Source organism: Polypterus senegalus, chromosome 6, assembly GCF_016835505.1.
Source record: "Polypterus senegalus isolate Bchr_013 chromosome 6, ASM1683550v1, whole genome shotgun sequence".
Classification (NCBI taxonomy): domain Eukaryota; kingdom Metazoa; phylum Chordata; class Cladistia; order Polypteriformes; family Polypteridae; genus Polypterus; species Polypterus senegalus.
Genome location: NC_053159.1, coordinates 26856753 through 26875763, shown reverse-complemented (window position 1 = coordinate 26875763; position 19011 = coordinate 26856753). Strand labels below are relative to the sequence as shown.

The following is a 19011-nucleotide window of genomic DNA, read 5'->3' as shown; positions in this document are numbered from 1 at the left end:
GTGGGAGGAAACCGGATCGCCCAGAGGAAACCCACGCAGACACGGGGAGAACATGCAAACTCCACGCAGGGAGGACCCGGGAAGTGAACCCGGGTCTCCTAACTGCAAGGCAGCAGCGCTACCACGGCGCCACCGTGCCACCTTATTTGTTAGTTAGACAGACAATACGTACACGTACAGTATAGTGGATTCAGAAAGTAATCAGACCCCTTTGGTTTTCGTTATTATTTTGCAGCCTTGTGCTAAAGTCATTTAAATTCATTTTTCACCCACATCAAGCAACACTTAGTACCCAGAATGACAAAGCAAAAGCAGGATTTTAGGAATTTTTGTAAATGTATTAAAACTTAAAAACTACACTATCACAGTGACACAAGTATTCAGACCCTTTACTCAGTATTTACTTGAAGCACCTATGGCAGCGATTACTGCCTGGAGTCTTCTTGGGTCTGACGTGACAAGCTTCACACATCTGGATTTGGGGATATTCTGCCTTTCTTCTCTGCAGCAGATCCTCCCAAACTCTATCAGGTTGGGTGGTGATCATCAGTGGACAGCTGTTTTCAGGTGTCTTCAGAGATAATCCAATGGGTTCAAGTCCGGGCTCTGGCTGGACAACTCAAGGACATTCCCAGAGTTGCCCATAAGCCACTTCTATGCTATCTTGGCTTTGCGCTTAGGGTCATTGTCCTGTTGGAAGATGATCCTTCAGTCCAGTCCGAGGTCTAAAGCGCTCTGCAGCAGGTTTTCACTAAGGATTTCTCTGTACTTTGTTACATTCAGCTTTATCTCCACCAGTCTGCTTCTGAAAAATAACTCCAAAGCATGATGTTGCGCCCACTATGCTTCAGTGTTAGAATGGCATGGCATAGGTGATGCTGGTGCCTGTTCTGTTTCCTCCAGACAAAACTCTAACCTTGGTTTCTTCAGTTGAGAGAATCTTATTTTTGACAGTCTGGGAGTCCTTTAGGTACCCTTTGGCAAACTCCAAAATGTCTCCCATGTGTCTTACTGAGGAAATGCTTCTGTCTGGCCAGTCTGTTATAAAGCCCAGATCAGAGGAGTGTTGCAGTGATCGCTGTCTCCACTCAGGTCCTCCAGAACTCAACCTGACTGCCCATTGTGTTCTTGGTTATCTCTCTTACCATGGCCCTTCTCCCACCATTGCTCAGTTTGGCCAGATGAACATCTCTAGGAATAGATGTGGTTGTTCCAAACTTCTTCTATTTAAGATTTATGGAAGCCACTATGCTCTTGAAAACCTCCAATGCTGCAGGACATTTTTGTAGTCTTCCCCAAATCTGTGCCTTGATACAATCCTGTCTCTAAGGTCAGCAGGCAGTTCCTTCGACCTCATGGCTTGGTTTTAGCTTGGATGCATATTGTAACCTGTGGGGCCTTACTGTATAAAGGCAAGTGTGTGCCCTTCCTAATTACAGTATATCCAATCAACTGAATTGACCTCCAAACATCTCAATGATGATCAATAGATACATCTGAGCCAAACTACAAGTATAATAGCAAGGGGTCAGAATACTTGTGTCATTGTGATATTTCCCTTTTTTATATTTAATAAAATTGCAAAAAATTCTAAAATCCTCTTTTCACTTTTTCATTCTGGGGTATTGAGTGTTGCTTGAGGTGGGTAAAAAATTAAATGAAATGATTTTAACACAAGGCTACAACAAAATAAAATGTGAAACATGTGAAGGGGTCTGAATAGTTTCTGCGTCCACTGCGTATATGTATAACCAATGTGCAAGAGAGATGTCTTTTTAAAAGGATTCATGGCCTACAAGTGGAAAACAGTGAAAAGAATGCAATCAGCACAAATTCAAGATACAGGATTCAGTATCTAAATCTTGAGATACAGAAAGCCAAAAATACTTGAGGGAAATCACATACAGAAACTGGTATCAATGTTGATTAAATATGAAATCTAGGGTAATTCCAATAAAAAAGGTGTAGTCTATGGACATGAGAGGATCACCTTCCAGGATCACATAAGGTATGCAATAACCCACTGGGACAAGAGGGGGCACCAGTGCTAACAATACCATCTCTTTTTTCCTCCAGCGCTCCAAGAAGCCGTCCAATGAAGGCACTTCAGCCACACCCCCACTCAACTAAGCCACACCTCTTCCAGCCTGGACAATATATATCTGATGCCTCCCAGAAGATGGTGTCTTAGTTGGAGGAACTACTTCCAGCATAACAGAGCTCCCAGACCCCGACCCACTCAATTTACAGAAGCTACTGAGATTAAAGAGGCAGATTTTACACCTGTTTTCCCACCATTTGTGTCCTCCATTTTGGACCCTGATAGTAAATGGGGTGACTTGATTAGCACCCCAACATTTATTTGATGCTCCTCTCCCTTGATTGCCTTCCACAAGGATATACTCAGTTTTAGGTCAGGTAGAAAACTCACTGTTTCTGTGTTTTTTGCTAATAAATCATAGAAGCCAGTTTCTGAAGCTAACCCAAAACAAATACAACTATATTTGAATCATCAGACATACAAACCTTTACCTAATGCTAATTGGAATGAGAAATCAGAGACAATCAGAGTAAGAAATAAGTAACACCAGTTGGAATCTGAAACCAGGGATTGGCAGTCAGAAAAATCAGAAACTGATACTTATTCAAAAAACAAAATCAGTGATAGTTAGAATAAGAAGCCAGGAATTAATATGGCTCTTGATAAATAAAATAGTAATAAATGTTATTCGGACTGAGTTCTCACAGAAACACCTTCAGTATGTGAGTCAAAGAAAAACTGTCAAGTGCTAAAAAACAGCACACAAAACAGCACCTGATGTTACCCAAACCCAAAAAGAAGGAGCTGATGCTATTTAGACTTCAAAACGCAGTGTAAATCAGGCAAAGAATCTACTACCTGATCCTATGCAGACAGAAAAAGTAAAATGTGAATCTCGACAGACAGCTAAACTAGAATGTGACACTAGTTAGACACAAACAATCAGCGTTAAAGAGAGAAAACCAATCAGGCACAAAACAAACAAATAAGTAAGTGACTCATAGAAATCAAAGTAACTGATTCATCTCCAAAGCATTAATGTAAAGTCACACCTTGAACTTGATGTTTACTGCTACTTGGACACACAAATTGTTACCTAAGGGTAATGAACTTTAATAAGCAGGTCACTTATCTGAAGGAGGACCTTGTGCAAGGTTTATACAGACACCAGTATCAGCTCATACTCATTATTCTATGCCTAATGCCAGTCAGCCATGCTAAGCAGTGCCATTATGTCTCACCTTTGAAAACAGATACTTCTTCACTTTCAGTCCCATTCTTCCATACACTGTCTGCAGTTTATCATGCTTTCTATGAGTCATCTGCCTTTGGTCACACAATTCTCTAATTAGAAAGGCCTAGAAACATGAATTACCTGGCAGGTACGTAACAGCAAGACAACTACTGGGTTTAAACAATACTAATCTACCCTTCTGGCCTCAGTCATTCTGCCTTTGAATCTTTGAGGACGGCTTTTGTGCTTATGAAGCTGTGGGATTTCAGGCCTTTCTGCCTTTTTCAAGTGAATTTGTTGTTGTTTTCCTGCAATGTGTATTTCAAACACTACACCTCTTCCTTTTAGAAATACAGCTGTTTGCTTATTTTATCTGTTTTCCTGGCTCTAATGTGCCTGAATAAATCCAGCTTTTCACACCGTGTAGTGCCTTTCCCTCTCCCTAAAGCACTGCTGGGTCCTCTATAGCTCTTCTCCCATGTGGAGCTGACCCTGCTGACTGTAATGGTGGTCAAGTGTGCTTGTTTGTGGCATACAGTTATCTAAGAATTAGATATGACAAATACAGTACTTAATGCAAGCTTAATTTTTTTTTTGTCCTTTATTTTCTTGTATTAGAAATTTGTTAGTTTTTGCATACCCCTTGGGGTCAGAGTGCAGGGTCAGCCATTGTACAGCACCCCTGGAGCAATTACAGGTTAACAGTCTTTCTCAAGGGCCCAGCAGAGTAGGATCTCTTTTGGCAGTGACGGGGATTCGAACCGGCAGCCTTCGGGATACCAGCACAGATCCTTGGCCTCAGAGCCGCTCACTCAGGAATAAACAATGCATAACAATAGCCATGCACAGAAACCAGTAACAAAACTAATGTCACCCACAACCCAGTATCTGAAGTTAACTGAGGCTAATTAAGAACAGGAAAAAATGCCACATTTAAAACAACATCAGTAATGTTGCAGCCAAAGTGCTTTACAATAAAATATACAATAAACATAAATAAAATAAATACAATAAAATACAATAAAACACAACACAAGCCAGCTGTAAATTCAAACAAAACAAATGACTAAGAGGAAGATCACGTAAAGCGAGAGAATAGAAATGGGTCTTCAGTCTTGTTTTAAACAGTTGAATTGAGGGGGACTCCTAAATGTAATGAGGTAAAGAATTCCACAGATGAAGTGCAGCAGCTGCAAAAGCTCCGTACCTCTTAGTTCTACAATTAGTACGCGGGACAACAAGAGACAGCTGACTGGTAAACCTAAGCTGACTGGATGGCTGATGTATAACACACAATTCATATAAACAAGTGAGAGCATACCCATGTATTTTGGTTTAAAAACCAGCAGCAAAATTTTTAAATCAATTCTGAAACTAAGAGGCAGTCAGTGTAAAGAGGCTAAAATTGGAGATACAGAATCAAACCTTCTTGATCTGATCAAAAAATGGGCAGCAGCATTCTTGAGCAACTCTGCTCTGCGTATCAGGGATTTGCTAATTCCACAATATGAGTTGCATTAATCAAGCTGAAAAAAGGTAAAAAACATGAGTAACTTTCTCAAGGTCCCTAGAAGATAAAAGAAGGCTAAAAGATGAAGCTGAAAAAAGCAACTCTGGACCACAGAATGTATCTGTTTCGCAAAAGAGATGTTACTGTCAAAAATAACTCCAAGATTCTGAACATGAGGTTTGCAAAAGTCCACCATTGAGCCAAGAAGTAGCTTACAGTAAGAAAATACATTTCTGAGTCGACTCAAACAAGGAAGCCAGACCAACACTAGTCAGACAGACAAACTACGGTACACTAATCAGGCTGAGAAAGCAGCGTTAGCCATAGTATGCACTAGTGCCTGGTGCTAGTTGGTCTCACAAAGCTCCTCAATGACAGTTACAGAAAGATACAATTCCCAGTGCTATAAACCTGAATAAAACTGAGAATGCTGTACTTAGCATACTGGAGAATGACTGTGAATTGGTCCAAGAGACAAGTACCTGGAGATAACTAAACAGTATCAGACTGAAGTACCCATATGCATCCAGTCACATGCTCAAAAATGAACTTTAGGGTATGTTGTAATTGCACAGTTGACGTAAAAGACTTTACTCAAAGTTAGAAAGTTTTAAGGCTTTACATATTCCTTTCTAGTCAAAGTGAATTACACTAATGTGTGTCAGATGTACAATTTATGTTGAAACAATGTAAATGGATGTAATTGCTTTAAATACCTGCACCAATCCCACGTTATCATTTGTAAGGTATTGTCAATGCCCAATTACCTTAGGTTGACCTTTTTCAAAATGATTGTTCTTAAGCTTAAAATCTTATTTTGGGAAACATCTCTCGGTATGCAGCAACTTTAAGTTGATTCAAACAAATATAAGTATATTTCTATGCTTTATGTATCTGTTTCTAACAAAATCAACAGAATTTTGTTGGACGCCAAACATATTTAAACAAAGCCAATCAATCTCACTGGCATAGAATTGCTATTCCCATCAGAAAGGCATGCAGCCATGTTGACCAGCGTGCCAGTCCACCCAAATCAGTTATTACATTTTTATAATTTGCCAAACCGGATAAAGACACTTGAACAGAGCGTTATTTTTTGAGTTATTATTTCTGGCACAAATGCCTCATTTGCATAAGGTTAGTTAAATTGTAGTCCCCTTTTTGTAAAGATATTGCACTGATAGTTTTGGGGATCTTCATCCATTTGTACAGTGTCAGACAAAGACAAGATCTAGGCATAGAAAATAACTATTTAGAACTGCCAAAGATTTGTGTAGGTATGAAAGGAGCTTTTGGCTCAAGTGTTTTCAATAATCTGGCAAACCAACTGAACATCTCATGTCACAGATCATGGAGAAGCCTTTTTATGTAAAATTTTGATTGTACCATCTGATGGAAGACTTGGATACTTGACTATCCAAGTTCTTCAGGCTGGCTTACTGTATCTTTTTTAGGTTAGTCTGGTATTGTCTGAGAAGTACTACTATGTGTAACGCAGATATGTGCATGAAGGGTTGGCTACTGAGTGCCATTATGAATAATGCTGCACATCACCTCTCTGACACACTAATGCTTTCAGCCAAAGAATCAATCAGCAAAAGTGGGTCAGGTAACACTACGGGGAATCCTTTAGACCTACGGCAATATTTCTGCATAATGCCGCACTGCAAGTGCAAAGTCAAAAGTTTTCTTTTTTTAAATTTTCTTGCTTTTCAGTCATTCTGTTGTGTGTTCATACCATAGTATATGTGTGTATATATATATATATATATATATATATATATATATATATATATATATATATATATATACACAGGTATATTTATCTATTAATGCATTTATTTAAAAAGCTTCTGTGAAAAGCCATATTTCCCCCAGGGACAAATAATGTTCTATCTATCTATTAAATAGTACCTTTTCATATCCATCTATCTATCTATAATTTAGAATGAACATAAAAAGCTTCTGTTAAAAGCCATATTTCCCCCAGGGACAAATAATGTTCTGTCTATCTATCTATCTATCTATCTATCTATCTATCTATCTATCTATCTATCTATCTATCAAATAGTACCTTTTCATATCCACCTATCTATCTATAATTTAAAATAAACAACAATCGTGGACAAATATTGTTGCCAAGGTTGTGAATATTATAATGCCCCAAAGTTACTTCCAAATTTTCAGAGAAATTAAAATGTTGGCACTAATTTCTGCCCATGTTTAAAATGTCCTAAATACACCCTTCTTTTCTTTTGAGCCACCACCCATCAAAAGGTGTGGACATGTTAATGGTGGGATTGCTTCTAATGATAAATAAATCTTACTTAATAACGTGATTGAGTAGTTATTTTTTACCACATGATTGGACGTTGTACATTAGATTTACACATCTGGTTCAGATTAGGTCACATTAATTTAATTAAATGGAAAATAGGTGTCATACTAAGTAAATCCAACAATTTATTATATTCAATTAGCTTTTATTGCAATAACAAGTTGGACCTACACGTTTGTTTTCTATTAGAGCTACAGTACTTAGACATAAAACAATGACTGTTAGATGCAGGATCCAGTAGCCGATGCTAACTAAAATACACTAGCTTAAGACAATTATACATGTAAACGAGTGCCATGAGACAGTCCACTAAAGAAAGAGACAGGGACCAGTATGTGATCACCTCCAGAACGTTGTTCAAAACAGAAAACGGTACGTGATGCTACTAATTCTCAGCGTTAACCACAGTGCCTGACAACAGGCTGTATTCTATAAAAAAAACTAGTTGCCTAACTATTGCTCACCTGAGAGCTGGGCATACAAAATCCAGTTATAAAGTCAAATCCTATTTGAGCCTGGTCAGCCACACAAAAACATACCTTTGCAGGCTACCCCTCATAACCCGTTTAGCAATGCCACTCAAGCCCGGACTTCAGTATTCAAGTGCAACTCAGAATCCATTCTCGCTATGAGACCTCTAAATCACGAATGGACTCCACATTCGTTACGATGACAGAGGACAGTGGCCCAGGTAAGGACACCTGTCTGCACATTTCATAAGTAGAATAATCTGTGGAAAAAAATCTTAAATTTTAGTCACTCACGTACTCTTACTTCGTCTTCCGCTCGCGCTTTGCACTGGAGAATCTCGTGTATACCGCTGTCATGGAAACGACGCTAAGCGGCTATCCGGAGTTGTGCGCGTGCGCGTGCGCGCGCTGAGTAATAGGGAGGCAGGCTTCTCTTAGCATTCTACGCGTGAATTGAACTGGGCAGCTCAACTTGTGGAGAGATTTGCGAAGTGAAATAAATATGCAGTTGTCCATGGCACATGGATATTAGGAGGGATGGAATCTCAAGTGTTGCATATTGTTAAGGCAGAAGACGCTTTTGACGAAGCATTTTAAAACCACGTCAAGTACCGGTTTTTTATTCAGGTACGATTGGCGTCCAATTTGTAGCAATTAAGCCTTACATTTTTAAAGCCATTTCTTCTCGTGGAATGGAATAAAAGAGTTACCATGATTGCGCATATACAAACAGGGGCATTTATCTAATAATAAAGACGCATTAAAAAGAACTCCCAGCCGCGCAGGAGCAAGTCAGACTTGTGAACAGTGCAGAATTGAGATGGAGACAGTTCAGCTTTCTTACCAGAAACTGCAATGTAATCAGTTTAAATTACAGAATACAGACGATGTCAGTGGGAATTAACGAATTATTTGGAACACTGTACTGACAACGGATAGGACCTCTTTTTGCTCTCATTTCTTCGTGGCATGCGGATTCCACAAGGTATTCCTTTTGAGATTCAGGTCCATGTTGACATGATTACACAAAAGGAATTTCTGCAGATTTTTCAGCCACATCCCTAATGTGTTTTACTGGATTCAGACTGGTTAATTTGGGAAGGCCATTGAAGAACATTGAGCTCTCTGTCATGTTCATGAAACCAGGCTGGAGCCTATTCCAGCTAATATATAGGGTTCAAGGCGTGTGAACTCTTAAAAATAATGGTTCTTTAATGTCACTTTATGGTTCTTTACTGAGTTGTGTGGTTCCTCGTAGAATCATTTCTTGACAAAGCACTGTTTCATTCTTAAAAGAGTTGTTTGTGATTTAAAAAGCTTCGTAATATGTAGGATCTTTCATGTATGGTTTGCTGCCTAGCAGGACACTCACAGATTAAGAAAAAATCAATTTAGTCCGTGTAGCTGTATGCTACAAGAGTCCTTTTAAAATCATTACCCATTGGTCTTTCACAAATCTATTACCATCTGTTCATTGTTATTTACTGTATGGAGCCCGTTAAGGATCTAAATAAGTAGGACTTCTTTCACACAGATAGGTCTTTTGGAAACCAAAAATGGTTCCCCTGTGGCATTGCTCTGAAAAGCCACTTTGGCACCTTTAGTTTTAAAGGTGTAGTTAAATCAGTCCCATGCTGGATCACTTTCAGACCTCATGCGAACTGCTGCAGAGTTCACTTGGTACCAAACACAGATCTCCCTTTCCAAAAAAAAAAAAGTTTTGGTTGTTTTTTTTGTCTGCCCTAGAGTGCATTGGGCGTGTTCACATCTACGTGAATGAACTGGACTTTCAGGGAAATCGTAGCAGAGTTCGAAAAGATTGGTCCAAACAAATAAACAGGTTGAAACCCAGTATATTATGGACTTCTAAAAGGTTTTTAAATCTTAAGTTTTAATGCTTCCAAAGTGTATTAATTGTTCCACCCTATACAAGCATAGAGCAATGTTTCCCAACCTATTTTCTGTAGTGGCACACTTTTTGTAACCTAAATGGTCCCAAGGCACACCACTGTTTTACTAACCACAAACACATATATATCTCATACACTTGCTCAACTGCCTAAAGGGTCTGGACTACCAGAGAAGCTGGTAAAAAAAAGAGGTCCGAGATCACTGTTCAAAGGTACAGCACTTACTGAGCACTTTGGTGGCATCTCCAAGCTGCTTCACCCTTTTGTCCGCCTCTCTCTGTGCCTCAGAGGCAACTCATATGCCCACAATCCATTAGCCCTGTGAGGCTCGCTGGTGACTACACTCCCAGGGCAGATGGACTCTAGCAACCAGAAGACACGTTCAAAGTGCTCTAACAGGGCATTCACAGAGTTGCTTTTATGCCAGCTTCACCTCAGACAGGTCTCCACCACCTGTGGAGTTTGACCCTCTCAGGTTCAGACACAGGTACACTACATTATTATTTCCACAGCACACCTGGGTAGCTCTCATGACGCACCACTGTGCACACTGGTTGAAAAACACTGGCACAGAGCTTTGCAATCAAAACTGAATAATAAAAGGCTCTATCTTAAACAGTTTATGGTGAATCAATTATCTTTATTGCAAGGGTCAGGCATTGCAAACTCCTTAAATTTACAAGTCTTGCTCCATTGATGTCATCAGTTAGTTGAAATGCAGAACTTGATTGATCTGTGACTCTTTTTTCTTTCAGTTGCTTGTCATTATCTATAGGGAAAAATATACAGACATTATTTACATGCTAAATATAGAGAAACCAATAACATGTTATTAAATATATATGTAGCAGTTCTCTAATTGTTAATATTATGTGCTTCAAATGCTCCAGATGACATCTGCTGGTCAAGAATGAAACACCTGCATGCTTCGAACCAGTCTTATTTTTTTGCTAAACATTTTGTTTAATACGTATTTTGATATGTTAAAAAGGTAAAGCTTATGTGATAACTCTCTTTAGCCAGGATTCATCCATCCATCCATTTACCAACCCATTGAATCCAAACACAGGGTCACAGGGGTCTGCTGGAGCCAATCCCAGGGCGCAAGGCAGGAACCAATCCCGGGCAGGGCGCCAACCCACCACAGGACACACACACCCACACTAGGGACAATTTAGGATCACCAATCCACCTAACCTGCATGTCTTTGGACTGTGGGAAGAAATCCACACAGACACCACAGGGAGAACATGCAAACTCCACGCAGGGAGGACCCGGGAAGCGAACCCGGGTCTCCTAACTGCAAGGCAGCCGGGCTACCACTGCGCCACCGTGCCGCCCAGCCAAGATTCAAGTGTGAACTAAACACAGACACGGGGAGAACATGCAAACTCCACGCAGGGAGGACCCGGGAAGTGAACCCCCGGTCTCCTAACGGCAAGGCAGCAGCACTCACTTGCAGTCAATAGCAGAATAAAGTTTCCAAATGCATGTCCATGCTCAGAATCAGGTTCTTGGGAATTCTTGACTAAATTCACCATTTATACATTTTACTTTTTTAAGTAGAGGTCTCAGTAAAAACATATAAGTCACAATTTTAATTTAAGCCCAAAGCAATTGCTAACCCTAAACGCGGTGCAGCAGAACATTGCACCATCTGTGTATGTTATATCCAGTTGACATAATAACCGGGCCTGTTTTCACAGGGCATGTCTCGGCAAGTGAAGTGGCGTATTTACAGTTCTCATGTCAAACAGCAGTATCAGGCGTGCCACGATGATTGCAGCAGCACAGTCACACAAATCCACTGCTTATGGTATTTCCAAAGCGGCACTTACAGCGTTGATCCAGTCAATGTAGGCTGACACCCGGGTAAATACGGTTGGCTTCTTTGCCATGTTGCACTTCAGGCCAGACCCGAAGCTGACGATGCCATGTACCTCCCAGGCCCTGTTAGCATTCTGACAGTTAAGAGGACCACCAGAGTCACCCTGCCAAAGACAATATGCAATTACTCAAAATGAATTCTCATTCTAACTGAAAAATATTTAGTGCGTGTTTTAGTAATGTAGAATGTGTAGGGAAATTATAATGTTAGGGAAACAGTTTTGTTGAACAAAGGAAGCATCATTCAGAATGAACCACATATATGCTGAAAGAATAAACATTTTTATAGAATTAGGAAAGAAAAATAATGTGTGTTTGCAATATTAAAATCTGTATTTATATTTCAGACCTACAACAACTGAAAATAGTTTAAGGAACTAGCTGAAAAAGTGTTATTAGCATTTTAAAAGCTCTCCTTTCTAAACAAGACCAGAGGAACATTGACAAACTTACATTGCATCCCGAGAGCAGTCCATCTCCTCCTGCACAGACCATGGTGCGCTTAACAGTGCCACCCCACCAGTCTGATTTGCTGCAGATGTCGTAGCTGACCACAGGCAGTAGGGCTTGCTGAAGGTTATCAGCCAGGGGACCATTGGCTTGGAGAAAACAATAAGAACAGATGTTTCTCAGATTGAAACAAACTGAGCTAATAGCTATGTGAGGGCACATGCCCATTAGTGCCATAAAGCAGTATATGCTGATACACAGTCTCCTATAATAAGTCTGTCGGTGAAGGTCTTTTCTTTAAGCTTAGTGATTCTCTCAGTGAGTAGATTGTTGTAGTAATGAGTAGCATGCTGTCCTGTTGTGGCTCACATTTTCCCATAATGAATCATTATATGTGTAAAGATGTAAATGTATTTTGTAAAACACCAGTATAAATCATTCCTCGGTACATATAGGGTGGTCCAGATCTAATTATGCAACTTTTAATGCAATGCAGGAAAACAATACAAGACAAAAGAATTGTTTGAAATATCTTGTAATAAACGAAAATGGACTTACATTGAATGAATGCACTGATTTTCAATGTAATGTCCCTCCAATTTTTTGTGTATTCTCTATATAATAAACTTAATAAGTTATAACGTAATGAAAATTGCATAATTAGATCTGGACCACCCTATACTGCCCTGTCTGGCCATAGTCAAGTAACAGGAGTGATTTTTCCTGCCAGGTCTACACAATAAATGCTATGCTGCCCACTTGTGACAAGCATGCTTTGTTCAACAGTCAGGAAGAGCCATGGGGATTTGATAAAAGGAAACACTTACTATAGATACGCCCCCATCCAGTGATGTAGCAAGGGTAATCATTAGGCAGCTCGAGACCATCGAGGGGGAGACATGCCGTTTGGATGCTGGTGCTGAGGGTGACGTGTTCCTTGAGTTTTATCAGGGCGATGTCATTTCTGCGAGAGACAGTCAGGCAAACCAAATTTTCACCACCTATCACATCAAGAAACTTGCAGGTGCAAGTGGTCGTCATCATCTCTCCTTCTTGTGTTCTACCATTTGTAACCCTTGACAGATTTTATATTGCTAGGCTTCACAGTTATATTTGATTTTTATCATACACTTTTATTACATTGTACACATTATTTTATTTGGAGAAGAAGGCTGCCCAAAGTGCCATTTCCATGAACATACATGAACTGTGAGAGCCAGTAGTTTTGGGCACTTTTTGAAAAACTCCACCCAGCTCACCCAGAGAAAGAATGCCAGGTTCCTCTTCTTATGCTGGCACATTTAACATTTAATGTGGAGCCTCACCAAAAGTATACAAAGTTAAACCTGTAAGTTCTGTTAAATACTCACATGATGAAGAGTGAGTTCCACTTCTCATGGACAAAGATCTTTTCAGCGTCAATTGCAACAGAGTTTGGCTCATTGTCCTTCAAGTTGTACTTGCCAAGTGCCACCCTGTATGTCCTGCTGCTGCTACAGAAAGAAAGCCAAACGACATCAGCTATAAACATTCTCAGGATTCCCTGCTGCTGCAACTAGTGATATCAAGCAGATTGGTCAAAGTTAAGATGGTGGAGTAAGATGAAGAAGGCAGGAATCATCAGGCATTTCAGGGTTACATGCTGATGGGCAATTTAAGTTACTACAGTACTTGTAAGTGAGAACACCGTCTTTAAAAGAGATTTCTTAAAAGTCTGCAACTGTAGGATTTATTGTCTAAGGGGAAATACATATATTTTGATTTTTTGATTTGATATACTCTGTGGGAAACTGTCTTTTTGGGCGTCACAGTGTAAGGTCAGCCATTGTACAGCGCCCCCTGGAGCAATTTTCAGGTTAAGGGCCTTGCTCAAGTGAAGTAGGATCCCTTCAATATAAAATAGAAGAAGCAATATATTAGGAATAGTAGTTATAGTGTAAAAAGGTTCTGCTCCAGCACACTTTTATGTGATTAGCCTGTACAACAAAGTGATGCAGGTCTATAAAGAGGCCGATTTTAATACCAGATGTCTGTTGTCCTTGCAGATTACATTGTTAAGTGAAATTAGAAATAAAAGAACTATAAAGATTACAAGCACTGATGTGCCCTAAAATCTTGCACATCCATTATACGCTGGTGGAGGTTGGTGGCAATGTTGTGAAGATCTGATTTCAATGATGTTGTTTAAACTTTGCTATAAAATGGCTTTGAATCTCTTAACACCATTTCATATCGTTCCGGTGCAGCCATGCAGGAGAAGTTAAACATGATTTAGGGTCATGTTGCAAAGGCAGGTGAGAATACAAGTAGAAAATGGCATAATCATTTTCAAAATGCACCATCAGAATAAGCCCTTTATGCTACACACACATTGACTTTGTCATCTTTAACTTACGTCTGAGTTGCAGCGATATTTCTTTTATGTAACTCCACAGCTGATCCCACCGTAATGCCATTCTTAACAAAACTATGCTATACTTCTAAAGCATTAACATTAAGTCTTACTTCAAGTCTCATTTTAATATTTTGTTTCTACATCTGCAGTTCAATTTCTACTTTTATTTAACATTCTCTTGGTTCTTGAATGCATTGATGGACTCTTTTGTTTTTCCAAACTATTCTTATAGCACATATACTCTGATATCACTGATTGGAGCTATGTAAAATAAACAACATTTATTTATATAGCACATTTTCATACAAAAAGTAGCTCAACGTGCTTTACATAATGAAGAAAAGAAAAATAAAAGACAAAATAAGAAATTAAAATAAGACAACATTAGTTAACGTAGAAAAGGAGTAAGGTCCGATGGCCAGGGTGGACAAAAAAAACAAAAAATAACTCCAGACGGCTGGAGAAAAAAAAATAAAATCTGTAGGAGTTCCAGGCCACGGGACCGCCCAGTCCCCTCTGGGCATTCTACCCAATATAAATGAAAGAGTCCTCTTTGTAGTTAGGGTTCTCATGGAGTCACTTGATGTTGATGATCAAACAGACTTCTGGCTTTTAATCCATCCATCATTGTTGGAACATCACGGTGCTTTGAGTAGATGGTGGTGGCGCAAGGCTAAAAATAAAGGCTGATTGACTGAAACGATATTGGTAAAGAACTGGAAAAGTGGCTGCTTTCTGAATCTAACAATGGCTTGCATGCCAACCTCTGGTGTCAGTGTCTGAGGTGCTGCAGAATGGCATTCATTTTGAAACTCAAACTGCCAGCATCCTATCCAAAAATAAATAAATAAAAAACACTAGCATCTAGCAAGGGCAGAGGCTGTGAAGAATATAAATTAGTTAAAGAAAAAGGAATGGCAAGGGTTTAGTCATCTAATTGTGTAAGTTAATTACTGTTTGACTGTAAATATCACACTGCTGGATTACCTTGGCATTTCGTTTTAGAATTCCCTGCCCTTTTAGTAGCATCACCTCTCTTCATTCTCAATGATACGCCGTAAGCACACATTGCACTTTGGGACCCCAGTGCTCAGTGAAACGCGACATTTTGTTTTCTCTTACAGTATGGAGAAAAAAACACGATGAGCGGACAGCTTGTAATCAGCTCTGTTACCCTTCACTGGTTTGAGCACTGTCACTGGTTCTTGTACTCAAAGGGCCATGGTTAAATTAAGTCTAATTTCTTGGCTGTCTACATTGCTGCAATTTTCTGGCAGAGTTTGTAGTTTGTTTTTTTTTCTTCTTACCTGATGCAGTGGGCAGCTGTCAGCACCCAGTTGGTAGCAATCAAGGTTCCTCCACAGGTATGGGCCCAGTCTCCATTCTTTGAGTACTGTAGAGAGATCTAATTCACAGAGAAGAGGAAAGGTGAGAATTTCTTATTTGATTTGCTGTATTCTGTGAGGAAAATGGAACAATAATGATCACAGTTACATACGAGCTACCTTACAGTGATGATCTGCATGCCATATTACTAATAGCAGTCAGGTCACAATCTCCTTTAAAAGATAACTTGGGATTTGTGACATGTGAAATCTTTCGCAATAGACTTCTGTGATTGGATAATTAACTTGGGCATCACTAATTCTTCTGAAGGTCACACATGTTAAGTCTTGTTTGGTGCCAGCACAGTGGAGGGAGCTTACATAACATACTGTAGGCCGAAAAACATTGTACTTATTGAGCACTGAATTCAGAGCCAAAAACTGGTGCATCTAAAAACTTGAGTTGAACTGGAGACTGATGGTGTTGAATACAATCCATGCTGGTCAGACAAACTAATAAGAATTTCAATCTGTAAACTGAACAATAAATTTGGACTTGCACTTGGATTTTAAATACTGGGTAACCCACTGAGGAATGTTGGTGGAAATTAGGAGATATCCAAGACACTATTAAAGAATTTATTTAACGTATCTGTTACTTAGCACTTCTCTCTGTGAAATCCTTATTGTGATAGCCTGTACTAAACAGTAGTAGAAGAAGGCTGTGGTTTAAGGCCTGGTTTAAGGCCATCGCTCTGTGTTAGTGTGACACATTTGCCATGAATGTTTTCGAAGAACAGATGCAACATGTTATGTAGCATGTTGATGTGATACATTGTGTTTAATTGTAAGTGAATGGTTACCATGCCCTAGTGTGTAAACAGACAGCTATTGTTCTCTAATAGACTGTGGAATTGGAATAGGCCAACTGTTGCCAAACTCAGCTATCACTTTAGGATAGCATCTAAAATCTGTTAGCTGAAAATTAACAGATATTGTAGATGATTGGAGCAAAAGATGCCGTTTGCATTAGGCTGAATTCCAAACTATTCCATCATTTCTCTTGTTCGCCATACAAGTCTGTGATTTTTCAAGACATTTTAACACGCGTTGCACAGTACTCACTTATGTAGAAGAAGGTGAAGAGTGCGTCATTTGGAGGAATGTGCTTTGCCAAATTGCATTATTACATTGCGTTTATTTTGATCGCTTGTTTTGTCTAAAAAAAATAAAATTCTGCAGTAGTAAAATTTAACGGAATAATTTTTAAGGAGCAAAGTTACAATGTATACAAAAGTCACATATTTGTCTGTAACCGTAAGTTAATAGTAATAATAAAATCAGCAACAAAGGCTGGACGTGTTGTTATAAAAGTTGGAAAATCCAAGTAACCGTTCTTATTACCTAAGTCATTTTTCATAGCATAATATTAAATATTTGTTTGTCTATATTATTTCTTTTATTACTGTGTTGTGTTGTCTAGTGACACACAGGTTTATTTATTCTTGTGTTTATCTATACATAGAAAGGAGAGTTGGGATCCGAGAGACTGTGTCTGTGTGTTTGTGGAGGGATGGAGAGTTAAAGCGGGTGGGGGAGTCACGTGATCGTCTCCCCTCCCATTCTCCTCATTTCATTCCCTTCATTTCACTCCGAGCTGAGCTCCGCAGCTGACGCGGTCTTGTTGTTCTTTTTTAGTGTTTAGTCCTCTCTCCTTTACTGATTTACTGTTTACTAGACGCAGTACTTACTGAATAGTATTTTTTCCTTTAGTGTTTCTTAGTGTTTAGTAGACGCGGTGTGCCGCTGTTCCTGGCGTTGTTGCGGTTTACTGTTACTTTCTACTTCGTTTTTGTACTTTAGTGTTTAGTAGACTTTTACTTTATCTCAGTTACTGTTGTTTTTTTACTGTTGTTCCCGGTGCTGTCGCCCGTTTTTACTTTATCTCATTTAGTGTTTAGTAGACTTTTACTTTATCTCATTTACTGTTGTTCCCGGCGGTGTTGCCGTTTTTCCCGTTTCTATTTTCACAAATTAGTCATAGAGAAAATGTATATATTTTGGCTCTATGAGGACAACCAAAAATGTTGTATATAAAGCAGCTCTATAAGTCGCATGTAGATACGTAATTATTCCAACTACAGCGACTGCAGCGAAGCACACGTAGTCTGCTAGTTTACTATATTGTGTGGATCACAACATATGTAGACAACATCTAAACTACTCCTAAGGTCCAGAGACAGCTTTTTAATCTGTCCTTAATTTTTTAAGTATCTTTAGAGTCTCCTGCTTTGAACACTTTAAAACTTTTCTTTTCCTGCTGTAGCCAACATCACCCATTTAAGGGTGATATATTTACCTTACCATGATGTTCAAGAAGCAGCTAATTAGTAATGAATGGAAACTAAATACTTGGACACCCTGGGATTAAAAGGTCACACTACATCAACATCATCCACTTTTAAAAATAAAGGTTCTTTAATGGCACTATACTGGGTTGTGTAGTTCCTCCTAGAACCATTTCTTGACAAAGAATCATTTATTTCTGACAAGGGTTCTTTGTATATGAAGTTGTGTTTAGATAAAGCGCACTAATCTGTAGAAAACGATAAAATTTTTAATGGATGGTAGGCTGCCTGGCAGGACACTAACTGATCAAGAAAACCTGCGGACTTAATCTGTGTGATTCTACGCAGCGAGAGTCCTTTTAAAATAATGACCAATTGGTATTTCACAAATCTGTTACCATCTATTCATGGTTATTCACTGTATGGAGCTGATTACAGATCTAAATAAATAAAGGTTCCTTCTGGAACATTCAAGTGGATTGGTCTTTTGCGAACCAAAAATGGTTCCCCTATGGCATTGCACTGAAGAACTGCTCTGGCACCTTTTATTTTTAAGAACATGCTAGCATACCTGCCATGGCCAGCTGTTTGGTCGTGCATCCACTCCTCCAACGACCCTAGAAAGAAGGGGGGGTACATCTTGTACCCCACAGCTGTAGACTGGAAAAGAGAAATGGCAGCATGATTAAGTAATGAAGTTGGCTTCTTTTTTGTCAATGTAGTCACCTAATCTTGCATTCCTGTTCCTTAATGCAGATGTTTGAGGATACTGCGGTATAACCTCTTCACTGTACAGTGAAGTGTCAAACCCAGCCCTCCTGCTTCATCACTGCAAAACTTTTTCATCCCTTTATATTTTAGCTACCTGACAGCACAAACTGCTAACAGCTCTTTGGTCTAACTGGGAGCAATTCAAACAAAAAGTTTAGTTCTTTTTAACTATATTTTTAAAAACACATTTTTCATACATACAGGTGTTTGAATCCAACACAAAAAAGGAAGTACAAAGCAATTCTTACCACCAGCTACAAGAAACGCAAGGACCACACACTTCAGCATTGTCATGTCTGTCTGCTGGTGGACTACTGCTCTGCTTTTATACA

At 39.3% G+C, this 19011-nt stretch overlaps 2 protein-coding genes across 2 annotated transcripts in view; both read right to left on the bottom strand.

Moving 5' to 3' along the window:
• Window positions 1-7969, bottom strand: part of LOC120530892 (forkhead-associated domain-containing protein 1-like) — a 106226-nt gene extending 98257 nt beyond the window's left edge. The window contains exon 1 of the mRNA XM_039755658.1: window positions 7892-7969. The gene's annotated coding sequence lies outside the window, so the exon portion shown is untranslated. The remainder of the gene's footprint in view (window positions 1-7891) is intronic.
• Window positions 7970-10121: 2152 nt separating this feature from the next.
• ela2l (elastase 2 like) lies at window positions 10122-19011 on the bottom strand. The gene is made up of 8 exons (XM_039755656.1): window positions 18928-19011; window positions 18480-18568; window positions 15543-15640; window positions 13211-13333; window positions 12668-12804; window positions 11844-11989; window positions 11342-11494; window positions 10122-10272 (listed from the first exon to the last, which is right to left on the bottom strand). Exons 1-8 carry the CDS (start codon window positions 18971-18973, stop codon window positions 10255-10257), a joined length of 810 nt encoding a protein of 269 aa, XP_039611590.1. The 5' UTR covers window positions 18974-19011; the 3' UTR covers window positions 10122-10254.

Excerpts from the sequence above, each read along its gene's own strand:
- ela2l (XM_039755656.1), bottom strand. The coding sequence starts at position 18,973 with ATGACAATGCTGAAGTGTGTGGTCCTTGCGTTTCTTGTAGCTGGTG. Across the intron at positions 15,641-18,479 it reads CAAACAGCTGGCCATGGCAG|ATCTCTCTACAGTACTCAAA; the intron begins GTATGCTAGCAT and ends TCTGTGAATTAG. Across the intron at positions 11,990-12,667 it reads TGGATGGGGGCGTATCTATA|CCAATGGTCCCCTGGCTGAT; the intron begins GTAAGTGTTTCC and ends GTTTTCTCCAAG.